This window comes from Notothenia rossii (genome assembly GCF_949606895.1).
Source record: "Notothenia rossii genome assembly, chromosome: 3".
In the NCBI taxonomy this organism is placed as follows: Eukaryota; Metazoa; Chordata; class Actinopteri; order Perciformes; family Nototheniidae; genus Notothenia; species Notothenia rossii.
In genome coordinates, this window is record NC_136901.1 from 7260971 (window position 1) to 7279683 (window position 18713).

General features: G+C 42.1%; 2 protein-coding genes across 6 annotated transcripts in view; one reads left to right on the forward strand and one right to left on the reverse strand.

Moving 5' to 3' along the window:
- The window catches only part of LOC307034294 (FERM and PDZ domain-containing protein 4-like), a 382085-nt gene that overhangs the window by 205250 nt on the left and 158122 nt on the right, over positions 1 to 18713 (forward strand). The gene's annotated exons all lie outside the window — the stretch shown is intronic.
- The window catches only part of LOC307034298 (E3 ubiquitin-protein ligase Midline-1-like), a 45932-nt gene that overhangs the window by 16185 nt on the left and 11034 nt on the right, over positions 1 to 18713 (reverse strand). Inside the window, exons 1-2 of one of the 2 annotated variants that reach the window (XM_079673067.1) lie at positions 15142 to 15383; positions 4184 to 4977 (exon numbers count right to left, since the gene is read on the reverse strand). In XM_079673067.1, the coding sequence (XP_079529193.1) occupies positions 4184 to 4909 (726 nt within the window). In that variant the 5' untranslated portion in view covers positions 4910 to 4977; positions 15142 to 15383. Of the gene's footprint in view, positions 1 to 4183; positions 4978 to 15141; positions 15384 to 18713 lie in introns of those variants that run through there. The other variant, XM_079673068.1, reaches the window with a different exon arrangement.

The following is an 18713-nucleotide window of genomic DNA, read 5'->3' on the forward strand; positions in this document are numbered from 1 at the left end:
CATAATAATATATACAATATGAGGAACATAAGTAAGTAATGTGTACCCACGATAGAACAGATGAATGAGACAGCTGGAGGACATTAAGGTTATATTGTGCGTATCGGCAAAGCTTTGAAATGTTGTGTGTTTGTTTATGTTTTATTGTGCGTGTTGCCACTTGACAACCCAAAGTTTGTTGTTCCAACACTGAAGGGCGGCTGAAATTGATTACTACATAAACACAACAAAGCTATGATTTGAGACTAAAGCTGACAACACACACAAACACACAACTGGGCCTATATTTTTTTACCTCAAGGTTCTTTCTCCTCACACCCAGAGCCAAGGACTTTAAAAGCTATTTCCAGGCGCCTTCTCTGTCAATTTCCTGTGACGGGGGTAATTTTATCTCTGAAAAAGGATGGGTGTTCCCACAATAACCTCCACGGCTCTTATCACACACCCCAGCACTGCCACTGAAAAAAGGAAACTATTCCAATCATCTTACACTCTTCTTCCCCCCCCCCCCCCTGTGCTGAGAGGGGATATCTCAAATTCCAGAAGATCAGTGCAAAGAGCGATGTGTACGAAATGGTCGTGGAAAATATGACCAAAACAGTTTGGACTTATCAGACTGCAAAATGAGAGAAAAGGACCATATCTCAGGGAAAGGGCTGTCTGAGACATCTTACGTATTTCAAGTTTGAACCATTTGGGTTACCTGACAAGAGTGTTTCGTGCCGGTTAGCACTTTCTCTCTTAAGAAGTTCCCCCAAAGTTTTCTGTACTTATGAATTAAAAATCAAATGTGTTGTTCAGCATGAATATTGCAGGGCTGTTGGGTTGTTTTCAGAGCTAATTAGCGTACATCGAGACCTCCATTTATTTCCTCCCCTGTTTCTGCTCGTTCAAAACCCCGACCATTTGCAACAAAACTCTTAAAAGCGTCGACCTCACTCAGCATAGTCAATTATAATGTATTATGCATTTTAGAACTGACATGTTTTGCTGAAAGTTGAAAACGATTACATGCGTTATATAACCGTAATTGAAGATGAGATTAGTGTTTCTGTCAGGATTTGTTTGCATGTTTTTGACACGTACCAAGTAAATAGCCTAGCTGTGATTAAGTAAACTAAGATTGAACTGACATACAGAACTTAACTCTCTACTTTAAAACATAATTCAGCCCAAGCAAGCCTGAGATATGTTTTATTCAAGAGGCGGCAAAATAATAAAAAAATAAGCATATTGCATGTCTTCCCTTAAATGCTGGGCCTAGATTCTTGATCTAACAGGGTCTTAACCCGTAGTGTGTATCAAACTCACGCTATGTGCCAGATGGCTGTCGTGAGATTTTGAAGGGCCTGACAGTTGGTCAAATCCCCCCAAACGAATGTGAGGAAGAGCACATTTGTTTTCTGTGTGTGTGTGTGTGTGTGTGTGTGTGTGTGTGTGTGTGTGTGTGTGTGTGTGTGTGTGTGTGTGTGTGTGTGTGTGTGTGTGTGTGTGTGTGTGTGTGTGTGTGTGTGTGTGTGTGTGTGTGTGTGTGTGTGTGTGTGTGTGTGTGTGTGTGTGTGTGTGTGTGTGTGTGTGTGTGTGTGTGTGTGTGTGTGTGTGTGTGTGACAGAGGGCTCCATTAAGTTAATGAAGCAGTCATACGTGTATCATTTCTCCATCTGCACGCAATGTCCTCATTACGACTTTATATATAATTCTCAACATAATTCAATCATAAATAAAGTAAATGATAATTTCACTGAACCAGCAAGATTTGAGAAGGAAAACAGCACATTTTAAAATAGTAAGTTCCCAATAGAGTGCACGTTAATGAACATTTAAAAAAATGGTTGCCAAAACTGTGGTGATAGTTTGGTTAGGTTTATTCACAAACATAACTTGGTCTATTCATGGAAACATCCTGGTTGACTTGTTGGCTGTCTCTGAATTAATTGCATAGTTTTAGATTTTGGAAGTTAATAAACCGTTTTTTCTTTCTCTGCAGTTGATATGGAAATTCTACGAAAGCTGTTAACCCCAAACGTTTATATGTTCAACATCTCAAACTGTAAAAGACAAACAGTTTGAATGTCCTCAGGCAGTTCATTTAAATTAACATGTATAGCGTGAGTCACAAGTATATGCAACCTTTAATAATGGGATTAATTCTACTTAGTGTATTTCTTCAGGGGTTGGAAACATGTCTTGAACTGCACTTAATAGTACACAGCAGGGATTCAGAGTACATCATGCATATATGAGGCATCATGGTTGTTGAGTCTCGTTTGCGTGCACAGGCCATATTTTGCTACCTGTGAGCATGTCAGAGCGACGAGAAATCTGCCATTGCTTTGCTTTTTAAATTCCAGCAGATAATTAGCCTGTATGATAACGGCTGGGTGTGCTGACTGTGCTATGTTACGTTCTCTCTCCGGATGAATGGAGGGAGCAGGATAATTAGATGATGCACTGACCTGTAGCCTCCCCGCTAAGTATTCTTCTTTTGCTGACTCAAGATGAGGAGGCACAGACACACTTGTCAGCCGTGATGACAGGACATAAAGCCCCTCATGTGGAGCAGAAACACTTGGAAACCAGCAGCGGGCGTATAATAACAGATCAATGAGTGGGATGTTTTTTTCGCTGATTTTCTTGAGAAACAAGAAAAGTGCTGACACTAAAAACCTTTCAAGTGTTTCTTTTGGCTATTGTTTGGTCTTCTCTTTTGCTAATTTAACAAAGCTACATGTCTCAGTAATACCTTTTATACTTCACAACTAAGATTTCTGTTTCTTCCATTATACCACCAAAGTTGTGCCGCCGCTCTGAGGAAGTATTACAAACAACCCACTTGAAGATGTGTTTCAAACCTTTGGTAAAAGAGAAACCTGCTTCTCATAGAAGTCAATCCACAGCTTTGCATTTTAAGCTTAGCAAGGCTGAACAAACATTTACAGAGTGAGCGTGCAAGAGGGTATTGATGGAAATGTTCCCCGGGTATATTACGCTTTGGAAACGCTTTGTTTTTTCTCGGCCATTGTTCTGCGAGAAAGTCTGTGATATATGGGATTATCAGAATTGGACCTTCATTGGCTGCATCTGCTGCGTTATAGGAGTTACATAACTGGCAGTGAAGGGGTTAACCCTAACCCTTCCCTTTTAAGAAATGTTCTTTATTTTTTATGATTATGGGATTATTGTAGAAAAAGCATCCGGTGGACATTCAGAGTAACACATCCTGCTTCATGAGCTCTGATGTAACACACACACACACACACACACACACACACACACACACACACACACACACACACACACACACACACACACACACACACACACATACACATACACATACACATACACATACACATACACATACACATACACACACACACACACACACACACACACACACACACACGGCCTCTATGGCCATTACCACACTCTAATAGCCATGCTCAATTAAGCACACCTACACCCTGCAGGCAATTGGCGCTCATTAACCTGCAGCCTCATTGAAGACACCATGCCTCGTCACTAATGACACTCCACATATTCACTGTGTGTGCATGCCTCTGAATACCCTCCTGGCACACTGGCAGGATATAGTGATTATGCTAATTGCTTAATTATTCAGCAGAGATAATAAGTCAGCATGAAATGATAAAATCTCACTTGATAATCGAGTTAGATAGCTGGGTAAGGATAATAGGAGATTGCATACTGCATAAAATTACAGCTTAAAATAAAAAAAATGTGTTAATGGAGTGTAAGCTGTTCAAAAATGTTAATATAAAAACTGTGATGTATCTACCCTCCTGGCACACTGGCAGGATATAGTGATTATGCTAATTGCTTAATTATTCAGCAGAGATAATAAGTCAGCATGAAATGATAAAATCTCACTTGATAATCGAGTTAGATAGCTGGGTAAGGATAATAGGAGATTGCATACTGCATAAAATTACAGCTTAAAATAAAAAAAATGTGTTAATGGAGTGTAAGCTGTTCAAAAATGTTAATATAAAAACTGTGATGTATCTGCCGTTAAAGGCTCCAGGTTAATTAGAGTTCAGGTTTTAGAGAACTTTGATAAATCTTTTAAAGCCAAATCATCCCAAAAAGACATATTATTCACAAAGGAGCAAATTAAAAAGAACTTGGAACAAAAGAAAAGTCAACCAAGGTCTGTGCTTACCTTGAGTTTTTCATAGCGGTCGCTCAGTGCTGCCACCTGGTGGTCTCGGTGCCTTCCCACCAGTTTGCACAGCGAGCAGATCAGCTGATCGTCCGTGACACAGTACATGTTCACCTTCTCCTCCTCGTGCTCCAGGCACTGCAGCCCCCTGAGGTGGGAGTCTGGCATGGGCTCGATGAGCCGGTGGCCGGTGAACGGCTTCTTGTTCGGGTGCGTTGCTCTGAGGCACTCCTCGCAGTACGACACCTCGCACGTCACACACGTTTTCACGGCATCCTGTGGCGGGTCCTGCTCACAGAACTGGCACTGGATGGGCTCGGGAGGCGTGCCCGGGCTGGACATGGCGGCACTGAACGGGACCAACGCTAACCGGTCTCTCCCTTCCTCTCCGGGAGAGTTGGGCCCGCTGTGGGGCGCAGGCAACGCCAGCGGAAGAGGGATCCCAGCCGAGGATGAGGCCCTCTGTACTCTATCAATAATGTTCTGCAAGGTCACGTTTCTCTTTAGTCCTTCTAGTCCACGCTCAGGACTCAAGGAGATGACATATCTACAGGTGGGGCACTGGAAGGCGCCGATGCTCAGAACTGATTCGTTGGTGGCACAGTGAGAGATGAGGATGCGATGGGCGCAGCCGAAACACAGGCTGTGAGCGCAGGGCAGCAGCAGCGGGTCTTCAAAGAGCTCCAGGCAGATTGGGCAAGTCAGCTCTGACTCCAGTGTGTCCATCCTGCTCAGAGGAGGCCAGGCGGGACCAGGCGGAGCGTCAGCGAAATCCAGAAGAGCCGCTCAGCTGTCTGCAGGCCGGAGACAGAGAGATAGATGGTGGAAGGAGAGAAAGGGGAAAGAAAGCAGAGGGATTTGTGATTAAATGGTTTGAAACGGCTTACTGCTTTATATCTCAATGGAGCAGATCACTGAGCAGACTTAAAGAATGGGAGTGTTAACTACTGGATTATCTAAATCTGTGTGAAAACGGACCATGAAAGCAATTGATATAAAATACTAGACGAATAGAATAGCTTCAAAAAAAAATGTGACCTCTTCAAATCAACGGTAATAATTAGGTAAAGACATGTTGTGTGTTGACCAATGTTTGCAGATGTGACCGGTATTGTTTCTGGCTTTGCAGTTGCAACACTTTAGTTCAGATTGAGCTTGGTTCAACAAGACTGATTTTCACAGCAGACCCTTAAATGCACCACTAAGGAAGAGTTTTCAAAAAGTGCACGCTTACAACAGCATTCCAAAAGCTCCTGGACAGACACCATGTTGTTTAATAGTGTATCCCCATGTTTAAATTAGCAGTTAATGCGTAGTCATGTGTTCTCTGCAGTAAAGGTAATGCCCTCTGTGAAGCTCCGTGGTTTGATTAGAAAGTTAAACTGTGCATGTCAGTAATTGAGAATGGAACCATAGGGGTATAATGTTGATCCTTTTCATTTTAAGTTTCAGCACTTAGCGTTGTGGCAGTAGGGGGTAGTTCTGAATTTGGGTGCAGCAGTGGCAGCTGCAGGCACAGCTGTAGTCAATTAGTAATTAGTGCAAATGTCCATTCACTCCCCCCGCAGAGGAACTCGGCCTCCATTTCTGTTTGACCCTGGTGCTGAAAGTCACCCATGTTCAATACGTGGGATAAGTTTGTGTGTGTGTGTTCATTTGAAGTTTGGTTATGCCTCAGAGGGAAAAGCCTACATTCAAAGCATATGAATGCGATCAACATCTAGTTATTACCGTGTAAGAAAAGTCACAAAACAAACTTTTTAAGATTAGATGAAACCCAAACAAACCCTTCAAGGGAATTAGATTCGAAGAGATGGATTTCGACAGAAGCAAAGAAAGCGATATATAGATAAGACTAGCCCAAATGCAAACTATTGAAGATGAAATAACAAAACAATTTAACGTGTGCTGTTTGAATGCATAAAAGAAAAAGCCTCAAACATAGTGAAGATGTGTTTTTCCCAAGTGGACACGCGTATTTATGCAAATTGAAGCATAGCTCAAACTCATATTTAATATAATTCTAGTCTAAAAACGATAATAATCACTGTAATTACTGTTCTGAATCGAATGCATGCGTCACTGAGGCACGGCCAGTCTACCGTATTTGTTGTTTCAGTAGATGTCACTGTTTACTGGGCTTGAGTGCTTCTGCTCGGATCCCCACACTCACATTATCCCTACCGCTCATATCACACTATCTTTATGCGTGGTTTCCTTTCATCCTCTGTGTGCCTCTGATAAACTAAGTCGCCCGTCATATCGGAGGTTAGATAACATTCATTTGGCAGAGGAGGATCAGTAAACGGATTGAAGGAAAAATAACATTCTTCGGTTTATCATCAAAACTAAAATTGTGCGAGTCAAGAAACTCTGCTGTCCAGATAGCGTTTAGAGGGCAGATATTGAGTAGGAGAGATTGAAGAGATGCAGCAATCACACGCTCCAAATGAAATGAAATGTGTTTGGAGGGCCTGTAAACACAACAAATCCTCAGAGACATCTACAGTACACGTGTCCATACGCATCGATACACACTTCCTTCAAACACACGGCATGAGACACAGAAGAGCCTCCCTCAGGTGTTAGGGTTGCCAGACATATATTATATCAGTCCGGGTAAAACTCAGAATATCATAATGTTAAAGCCTTTTTGCTCAATTTACCACAACATTAATACATGAAAATCTTCATGCTTTTAAATCAAGCTTTGTTTGCATGCATGTTTAGAAGTGCGTAGTCTTCTGTCTGGTATTTTCTGGGGTAATACAACACATATTGGTGTGTCCTGAATATTTTATTATTGAAAGGTTTGGCATATTAACACGTAGGAGGCCATTTCCAGCAATAAAAAGCACCAGCACTGGTTCATTAAGTCTCACTGCTGGCAACTGTTGAATATGAGCATTGAGCAATAACCTAAAGTCAATGCTTGAACAACTGGATTGAATTCTAACATGTTTAATATGGCCGTAATCTTACATAGCATGCTAACACTGTTTAAAAATCCTGCAGCACAGTTCCCTCATTGTATACAGTATCCAGTTATAATATGTTGAAATCCATGCCTCAATCAAAATCTATAACAAACTGTGATGTGTGATGTGTGTCATGTGCATTAAGTTAATTTAGTGTATACATCGAGGTGGTATGTGTTGGCTGCGGTCGATCCCTGTGCACAAATGTCAGCAAGGAAACATACAGCATTCTAAAGAAGCAGAGAGAGGAAGTGAGTTGACAAAGAAGGTGAGGTTTGACACTGATGGAGCTCTGACAGCTTGACAGGAAGGGGACATATGGGGGCGCCAAAGCATAAAGAGAATAAATCCATCTCATTCTGACACAAAAACAAAACATATACTCCTACATTTGACATGCAGAGTTAGATGGATCCAAACTGGCTGGGTGAAATGCCTCTTAGCACACCATAGGTGACACTGTTGAACCGTGCATCGAGGCAGCAGGCACACAACAGACGGAGGAAGAGGAGCAGGGAGAGGAACAGGAAGTCACACTGGAGGAGGAAACAAATCCAAGTTGTTTATTTTCCCACCATCCCCTTTCGCCTCATGACTGTCAGAGCTGCCACGGCGTAGAAAGACTCGTCTAAAGTGCTGGCAACACTCTAACGTCAGTACCCATTCTCTTCAGTGGGGGGCAATACAAAACAGAGTGAGCATCAGTGGGAGCATCATCCAGCTATTCCCTTCAGTGTCTGCATGTGAGCAATAAACAAGGCGTCTTACCCATCAGAAAAAGACTATGTATGTGCTTGTGAACGGGCCATAATAATGTAAGAAAATACACAAACATTATATGTGTTTCTTGTAGTTTTTCTTCTGCCAAGTATGGTGACAAAATCGGCACCGCACATTTCGAAAGCATCATGTATCGGTATGTATACTATTTGAAACCTAAGTGCATATCTTTTCATTATGAGTTCCTTACATAATGATTTCTGTTACTTTGAATTTCCTTTGTAGCCTCGTCTGGATGCAAAGAGCCTTTCCCTGCTCTTTAGTTGATGTTGGGAATTGGGAACCCGAGTTAATGTTCACCAGCATGGTACTACATTTTCCAAAACATTGATGAGTTATCCTAAAGCCTTTTTAGTAAGCAACATTGAAATGCATTTTAGCTTTTTTAAACTGTTTGCCCGGGGCATGCAGCTTCACCTTTTTAATATTTTAGCACATGTTCATGTACGTTGCCATCAGCTGAAGACGAATGAACTGGAGTCTATGTCGGGGAGTTTATAGGTCAAGTTGACGGACAGTGTTTGGTAAAAACTGAAACCAAGTGCCTGAAATGACATTTTAAGAATAAGGCTGTATCAAATTGCAGTTAAATGGGAAGATGTCAGTCAAATCAAATCAAATGTTTGGCCCTATTACAATACTTTTACTTGACATTAAACTGTGCGACTGTACTGTCAACCTCTACAAACAGCTGCAGTTCAAGTTCACGTCCTTACCGTCTACAGATAACAGAATGATATCTGACAGATATGATATGCTTTGGTGTGTGTTAGATGATCTGTGGTAGAGATGCCCTTCCTTCAAAAAGAATCAGATTCCTGTATCATCTTCTCCTTCTAATCCTGACACTTCTTTGTATTGCTCTGCCTCTCTCCGGTTACAGAGCCGTGTGACCAAGGTCCAAAATGCTACCTTTCTATTTTGAGAGGAACAAATGTCATTTCTCTGATGCTACTGGCAAATGTGTAGTGTTCTTATTTTGAAATAAAAATCTCTCATCCGTAAATGTCAGCAAATAACCTTTTGCTTTCTAAATGTTTACAGTGTTAGAGAGAAAGCTCACTTTTGATATTTTGAAGAGACCCTAAGAAAACTAGTACTCGGCCCTTAACTGCCCTGTAGTGTGTTATACAGGTTTTAGTGCATGTAAATGGTCTGCAAAGGATACAATCGCTTTGTTTACTTCTCTACACATCTAAGGGGTTGACCAATCACAACAGAGCAGCCAGCTAACCAATCAGAGCAGACAGAGGGCGTGTCACAGCAGAGACACTACATACAGATATGAACCTGGAAAAGCAGAATAGGGCCCCTTTAAACTCTTTCAACCTGTTTGTATTTGGCTAGAATTCCCCATTAGTCTGCGTTCTTCTACTAAATATTTGATTGACTTTGGGTCAATGGAGGTTGTGGCTCTCCCTTCCTCTCGCAGTTTAAGCTGTTCAAATTTTCATAGGAGCTCTTTCTATCCATCTTCTAAAAACGGATTCTACATGAGCACAATGCGGGCAAAAAACAGGGGCTGTGTTTCTGAAATGGAAAAAAATGATGTGAGTGGTTTCTGTGGTTCTCCATAATATATGGTGCAGATCAAAATGCTGATGTACTCCTAATGATTGTAGGACTCTTTATTCATCTGACTTTATGATATTTTGTCCTCTTTAAACTCTGCTTCAGGGGGGTTATATTTTACTTTTAGCGTTTCGGTTTGATTCATATTTTAACTAGACCGTCTTTTGCCAAATTGAGCTGAAGAGGTTATTCCGCAATGGCAGAGGGGAGTGATTCAATTTCCAATATCACTCACAAAGATACAGCGAGGAGCCAAAAGCTATTTAACACTCCTCAACAAAACACATTCTGGTGGGTGGAGGGGGCATTTGGTGGGTTGATGTGAGCGGCTGTGGCAGTCCATGCAGCAGAAACTAGAAGTAGGTCATCACAATTGACCTGACTCACACAATCATCATACACTGCGTGTGTGTCGCTGTGTGATTATGCTGTGCCAATTCTCTCCTAAATTACAGGAGGCAGAAAATAGCACAGTGAGATGTTGGTACCAAGCGAAAGAGGGCAAACCATCCGCAGCTGAGCGCAAACATTATCAAATCTGCCTCTCGTAAAAAAAAAAAATCCACATTTGGACACAATTTCTCTGAAATATTTTCACATGGAATTAAACTGAAGGTGGCAAAACTTTTAAGAAACAATTCGGACATTAATACATTTACAGCTTATTGCAAAGGCGTTCCAAATGTGTGGCACAAACATCTCTTACTTTCACAGTAGAGACTCACCAGTGCTCCATTATTCAAGTATTTTTTTTTTTTAAAAACGTCCCCACTCTTCATATTTTACAACATCTAAACATTTCCACACCTTGTTTACCTCTCGTTCTGTCGAAGAATTTTAAAGAACCCTCAACCGCTTATGGGATTTGATATTCATAATCTGCGTTCATAGCAGCAGCGGATAGCCCGCATGGAGAGATTAACCTCGACCTCACGGAGTCGTGGAGAACACGTAGTCTTTTCAGGGTCACGCTCTCCGGGCCAAGGTCAAAGCAATGTTCCTTGCAGATTTATATTTTGCTCGGAAACAAGAATGTCATCATTCAGCACACAGTGTTCGGAGGCAGCCGAGCAGAAAGTGCTCCCTGGCATGTGGAGCTAAATATTATTCTGAAGCATTTCCTTGCTCAATGTTTGTCTTTGGCACTGCTTGTAGGAAGTAAATTGTGCTGCCCAAGTGCTGGAAGAAATTAATTAAATGTCGTCTACACTGCATATCGGAGCGCAATGAAAAAGTTAGTTAAAAACTTAAAAAACTACACTTTTAGGTAGTGTTTGAAGTCAAAATCAAAGGAGAATTAGATTTGAAAAACTCCCTCATCTCCTCACATCTCAACTCCCTCTCCTCTGCCCTGTACAGTTAACTAAACACACACACAAACACATTATGTCTTTGTCTGATTCCAGACACCCCGCCATGTTGACCGCTAATCCGCTTCCTACCACACTAGCCGTGACCAATCGTGGCCTTTCATGTTGCGAAGCGGTCAGTCACACCTAACAGGATTGGCTGCTCGTAGCCAGGGATGCCGAAGCTATTAGTGATTATGATAAAGGGTGACATTTGTGATTTTCTGTGTGTGTTTGTGTGTGTGTGTGTGTGGCAGGGTCTGTCTGGACTCTTACTTGTGTGACCCAGATTGTGTGTGTAGAGCTGCATGTGGAATGAGATGTAATGTTTGGGGACAACAGATTATACAGAAGGGGACAAAAACAAGGCTGGTGATGTCAAGGACGTATTGAATCAGGGTCAATAATCTCCACACACACACACACACAAACACACACACACACACACACACACACACACACACACACACACACACACACACACACACACACAGACACACACACAGACACACTCACATAACTAGGTCCATTGCTTGTTAGATTGGATGATGGAGTAGTAACCGATGAGCATACTTGTTCTATATATTTTTTTTCAGACACACTTAGTTAACACCTCCCTCTGTGATCACAATTATTCTATAATGTTGCCTCAAAATATGTGCTTAGGATCCCCTGGTGGAGATGAAAGTGATTAAACAGCGCTAATTCCCCAAAGTGCTAAATTATCATCGCGACTCTGATTGGATAATGAAATGTTTTCAGCATTAACGCGGCCCCAGAGAGCTGGCAGACGAGGTGAGCTACTTAATGCACATACACACATCAGTAGTGGGATGAATATAAATATATATGCTGCAAAGAGAGTCATGTAACAAGTTAACTTCAAAGTAGACACCGCCAAAGTATCCGTCTAATCAGGTTATGCTTGTGCCGTATTTGAATCATTTGCAATCCAATTGTTCCAAGTGCAGAATATTTTTTTTAAATGTTATTATTGACACCTGTTTTTGTATCTCTTTCTGTTTCTTTAATTTGTTTATTTACATTATGTGTGCGTATTATTTTATTTATTTATCATTCTTAACAATATTGTTTTGCATTTCATAATTTTAAAATGTTTCTTTAGATTTTTTAAATGTAATTTTCAATGTGTGTATTATTCTTTACATTATGTAGATGTTGCTGTGTTCTTGATTCAGTATTCTCTTCATTTAAAAAAAAGTAACTTGTGGAAATACTTAATATAAAGTGTTCAAATCCCCACTTACTCAGTCAAAATGAAATTGCTCTTTGGAAGAGGGTTTTCCTGGAGCTAAGAATAAGAAAATAAGGTCTCAGTTATGGAGAGACACATCTTGATGGTATAGGAACTTTCTTAAGAGTTGCTGTTGAGTGGAATTTCCTTTTAAAAGCTGCTTCTCTGCACATGTGACCTCAGTTTAACCTGAGCATGTCTCCAATGACCCTGCCTCATAGAGCACCTTCATACCAAAACACCCACCATATGGACGGCTTTGGAATATGCTTACAATTACACAGGCTTTTGAAGCGTGCATTTTTGGAGTATGACTTTTCAGAGTGAAGTGAGACTCGACATGATCTGTGTTTACATTAAATCTGAAGGGAAGGAATGTCAAAAAACACACATACGATGATTTTGAGTTTGAGAGGCCCCTCGAGTGGCAGGTCTTCCAAAAGGATGTGACCTGACTTTTTGAACATCTGCCGGTCTGCAGCAGATTACCCAAAAAGCCTTGATGCATATCAAATGGCTGCGACATATCTTCAAACTCACAATCTGGTGAGGGAAATGACTAACGCCGAGCTGCGCGTGGCACCTGTGAAGGTTGTTTGTCAGGCAGAGCTGTTGGTTCCAAAGGAAAAGCTGTAAAAGGTCATGTTTTTATCAAATAATTAAAAAGATGTGAGCTTTGTTCGGCAAATTGGAGGACAGTCTTATATGCAGAGTGGTGAGTTTTGTGAGGAAGTTATATGAGTTAAGGGTTACACTTTGTAACATGACACAAAAGGCAACTTTTTAGCACTAAAAAAGCAAAGAAATGGCACCAGAAACAATCCTACTACAACACACTGTAGGAAAAAAAAGTTTGAGGAATCACTTATCCTCACCACACGCTGCACACGCTGCCAAGTCCCACAAAACCGATTTTTACTCATTGTCACAAGTTTCCATGGCAACATTGCACTCTCATCTGATGCGGTTGGTGATTAAAGAACGCACTGGGGTGAATAAAATGAACTGAACTGGAGTGGAAGTAGGGGGGGGGGAAGAGAGGGGAAAAGTATTCCAGTCTGTCTGTGTCCTTTTCTTTTTTTGAAGGATGTTTAGATAGCAATTAGCAGTTAGCCCCTCAAGCGTCTGAGGTTGGAGACTGATGACACTTTGAAGATCAAATTAACCAATTAGGGGGAGATAAGAGTCTGAGTTACACCTCCCCATTTTAACATGTAGTGAGATAGCAGGATATTTAGAGGGCAACATGGGGGCTAATGCTATCAGCAACCAACAGCAACAACACCCAAGAGGGCACCTTTCCCCCTACCAAGCCTAAACAAAGTGACAGATGTGCCCCACTCAGGAAGAGACATGACGATACAGCCAGGGCTATATTTGTCTACGTGGTTCCCACAGTCAAATCTTCAGGTTTAAAAACAGAAGGATCCGAGAGCTGAGATGATTGCACGCCCAGGCTGACAATGCCACTAAAAAGTGTCGGGGGGAAACAGGAAAAGAAACAGCAAACAATACGATTGTTGCTATATCGGTCGGTGTAGTGACAACTACCAACAAAACATCAGACAAAGCCTTCCTCATCTCTGTTTGTCAAAGCAAATGTGGGATGCATGTGGCAACCTGCAAGCTTTCTTTGATTTAAAAAACTTTGTTTAAGACCCATATGTGATCTAAACACTCACTGTAGGTCAAATCTGTTTAATTTTGCCACAGATTTGAGAAATTTCATGTACTTTTACTTCAGAATGTAAAATTATTTCAGACTAAAATCTTAAGAAGTTGCCACGAAAGTTGCACAAGTTTATTTTAATTGCATCCTCCCTTAAACTAGTCCCTTAAACCACAGTCTCAGTACAGTGGCCTCCCTTCCTTCCGTTTCTCATTGTCCGACAGATCGAACACTGAACCTGGATTTCCTTGATCCGTGTGACCCGGAGCAGGTGAACAGGGATCAGTAGTAGTAGCACTGAGCCTGTGGCAGCCAGCTGTCACACACCCACGCTTCAGCGCCCACAAGACGCATGCACACACACTTACATAGTTACTGTACACTCCCAAACACGCCTCAGCACACGGGAGAGACTGTGCAACTGAATAACCTGACATCTGGGTGGTTCATGTAAACTGACGGAGTGAAGAATGACATGCAGAGTTTATATAGCATGTGGATGTATGAGCATAACGCTGTGTTACATTCACATACACATTGAAAACATTAGAAACAACTTTCCCCGTTAAATGTTAAATAACACTGTCGGACATGCTGCCTCTTAAGTGCATAAAAGACCATTCAGGACCTTTTAAAGTCACGCACACACACACACACACACAGCACTCTGAAGTACACACACATTAAGCATCCCTCAAGGCGCTGTCTTCCACCTTTATGTATCTTGGGCTTTAAGTAAGCACCAAAACACAGTGGCTCCTTGAAATTAGGTCACGCAAAACAGACTCTCATATATGACCTAGACCCCAACCCCCACCCCGCCTCCATCACACACATAATTGGATGTGTGTGTTCGGTCAATATCTGAAAGTGTCACAGTCCATACCAGTGAATATTCCATTTTCAATTTTCACCCAAAAATCCAAACAATTCAGCATCAAGCTAAGTTATTACACGTTTCAGGGAATAAACATGGACGATAAAACTGAAAATGAAAGTTCTTTAAATAACTAAACTTGCTCTGAAGTCCAGGACTCATTCATAACTCAGTTAAAAATCTACATTTGGCTACTACAGAAGTTTCTCCCTGACCATGATACAGATGGCTCCACAGCTTTCATTGGCTACGTCCCGAAGCCACTGCTCTATCATTATCATTCCTGTATTGCTGGAACTCAAAGGTCCCATTCCTCATTCCCACTGAGAATAAAACCTGAGACGGAGGGTGAAAGCATGCGGGGAATCCCCCAGGGACACACACACTTAAGTAAACTAAAAAAGCACACAAAGTCCCCCAGAGACAGGCCCTGTGTACAGTCTGCGAAAGCACACAAAAACAAGCTCCCTCCTCTTACCTTCCACATGATTAAAATCCTCCACAAACAAAGTGAAAAAAGAGAGGAAGAGAGAGAGATGTGGGGAGAGAGGAGGCTATCTTTGGCTCTCTCTCTCTGCTCTGTGGGACGCAGCAGACGCAGCGGCGAGCGGAGAACCTGGGAGTCAGCGAGGATGTGGATCTGTCTCCGTGGCTGTGTCATCACCTCTCATGACATGTTTCCTCCCCTGCCTGTGTAAGCCTTTCCATCCTGACCCGGCAGGGAGAGAGAAAGAGAGAGGAAGAGAGCAAACCACCCCCATCTCTATCTCCCCTCCTCCTCCTCCTCCTCCTCCTCCTCCTCCTCCTCATGTCCATCCCTCCCTCTCTGTGTCCCTGTATTCAAATCTGCCAGTAGGCTGCCCTGCCTTTAAGTAGGCCAATCACTGAGACACCGGGGGGCGGAGTCTGGCCCGGCTGTGTGCAAGTGTGTGAGTTTGCAGCCATACGTGAGTAAGTGTGTGTGCATGTCCTTGCTTAAACACTGGCTTGCATGCAAACTCATATGTGGACACGTGTGTGTACACATCCAAAGCCAGGTTACATCATGCCTCGATTAGAAGGACCTCACCGTGATCTGAACGCCTTGTACCGCTGTGTCTCAAATCTGTTTTATGCCCAGCAGGAACAAATAAAGCACAGCCCCTCCCCAAGTTCTTCCCCTCCCATTCACTTCAGTGAAATTCAAGCATGTCTTTCCTGTTTTGCTGCAATCTCATCTAGTTGAACTTTTCCAGCAGTTGCAGAGACACTCGTGCACGCTGTTTGCAATTTGAAATGGCTCTGCTCTGTATGCATTACCCACATTTGAGCCATGACATCCATTTTCCGTGTAGAGGGCGGGAGAATTCCGTTGAAACAGAAGGCTCGTGTCACATCTTTAAAAAGGCCGGGTTGAAAAACACTACTGGGGTGGAAATGACTATAAGGGTGGATTTACAATAATTCTCGCCCTTGATAAAGAGAGTCATCAAAGACATAATAACAATTTTCCGACTCGTCAAAAGTGTTCACAGACGTGAAACATACATTTTTATAAAAGCTCAAGCCGAAGTTGGATTTATATCACCACAAAAACCAATGACAGCAACTCCCAAGCGTCTATATAATAAGCCTCTTTCAAGTGGATGGATCTCTGCAGTTGAAGGTATTAAAAAGCCACTATTTGAGATGTTACTGTATCCTTCATCTGCCTCCACTTTTGCATCCGTGACACGTCCCCAGCATCAATTCAGTCTCTGTAATTTGGAATGTCCCTCCCCTGTCTCCCCTTCTACCTTGAAACCTCAGCTGTATTGGCCGCTTCTCGTTAAAAAAAACCAACCCCCTTTCTTTATGCGGCCCACAAGGAAAGCAGCTTAAATTAATCTCTAGTCAGTCATTCAGCCTCCCACACAAAGCACTCTGCCCTGCCAAACTGAGTGCAAAGTCTGATCAGCAGTCCTCAGCTCTCTCGCTCCAAACTATACCTCACGGTCACGTCTGATTCACGGAGGATGCTGCTCTTAGTCCTGCCAATTGTGCATAACAGAAACAAGCGTGAAGCCAAAAAAAGAATTGTCAAAGCTAACCATTATTTAGGACTTTATAGAGTGTGTGTGACGGGTTGGAAATGGGACTTGAAGCTTTGAAATCTGTTCGCCGGTCGCTAGATCCCAAATAATCCCCAACATTTAGCCGTTGGGAAGTGAGTCATGTAGTTGGACGTTTAGAACATTGCAGAGGACTATGGATTAACCATCCTGTATCCTAGAATGCAGGATCCTGTCGAGGTTTTTGGAAAACAAAGACGTTCTATGCATTACATTTAAACGGTTTGTTTAGGTTTGATGCATTTTAGAAAGTTGAATGCACCTTTAATAGATATAGACAAAGTGTTTTAGACGACGTGTAAGGTCAATTTAAAGTTATTTTTAAGTGAATTCAGTGAAAATGTAATCTTCTTAGATCTCCCTAATTCCATTGATTTCCATTGATCATGGTCATTAGCAGTGGTGTGGGTGCTATGTATCGTTAACTTGTATCATGGGTGGACTGTTAGTATCCTTTGTGCGATGCAGTGTGTGCCTACGATAGGTCCATGTACAGATTTGGTGTGTGTGTGTGCTGTGGCGGGGACTGTGGTGGTGTGTGTCTGGCAGTTGGACTGGGATCAGTCGAGGTGAGGCTGCTTCTTAAGAATGTACTTCTGGAAAAGGACAAGGAAAAAGTTTCCAACTCGGGTCAGTTCCCTGCGAGAGGAAGACCACTGGCTTTGTGATCAGTGCTATAAAATATAAGCACACACACTAGTCTATTCTATAAGATTATTATGATAGATGGATCTAAAAGGCTGAATTCATAAACCACATTCTTAGTCTGTAACTTGATATTTGTGGGCTTGCTTTTGAAATACTAGATATTCAATGAATTATAATTGTAGTTTGCTCAGTGTTAGTTTTACAATAGCTGCAAGGCAAAGGCAAGTATAATCAAAAATCACTAGTTGGTAAGATGTGTCTTTATGCATCGTGTTCTGCTATAGAGACATTTTTACAAGTAACACAAAATGGGTGGAGGCCTTTTCCAAGAATATGAAGTCTCCTTATACTTTCTGTATTTTGTTCCATGTTGAATGCTATCCTTTTAAGGATGATGTCATTACGATCTGGGAAGAGACACCACACAAATACAGTGTTAGCACTAAGTTTGGTGACCCCATTAGCACAGCAGTAAGCATGTGCAAATAAAACTCAACTCTTTGGAAGTTGGAGACCTTGTACAGGTCTCTCTTGTAAGTGTGTTTGTTGTTAATCCCAAAGGGACTTCCTGGCACCATAAGCTTGAATGAAACAGCCATGCACACACAAAGTAGATATAGTTACTGCAAAGTGGTTACATTTCCCCAAAGTTGGAGGTTATCCAGCAGCACTCTTCAGAATGAAAGCACACAGATGCAAAGCCTCTTCATTCATTCAAGTCTCATCCGCCTCCGTACTGAAGCGTCCTCTACGTCAACACCGCAAAGTCGAGTTTTTCACCTTGAACTACATGTTCCCGCCTTGCTCCGGGTGATATTTCAGTTTTAGCTTCAAATGACATTGTGCGAGTACAGACAGAGGGTATTGAGTTCAGCCGTAATTTGTCACGCACAATGGACGACTTTTTTCATTTTTGAGGAGAAAATGTACATTGATAACTCCAAGCCAAAAGAAAACGTAATACCAGGAAGATGATGTTGCAGTTCTTTGGCATGCTTTATCAGGATTTTCCCTTGAAATGCCACAATATAAATCAAGCAAAGAAACGATTAAACAGGCTGTGAAACAAAAGCTCAGCTCTGGAAACAAAGCCTCTTTTAAACTACTTGTTTATTGTTTGCTTAACATAAACTGCTTTGTGTGCAATGCGGGGGGGGGGGGGGGGGGGGAAACCTCCTCTTGCTTTTGGTTCCCAACCTCCCAATGACCACTCTGTGAGTTTAAGAAAGCTGGTCTCGGCTGCCTTATAAAGAGGTCTTATTTTTGAACAACCAGGAATGAGTGGAATGTGGTGGAGTCCGTCTCTTCTCTC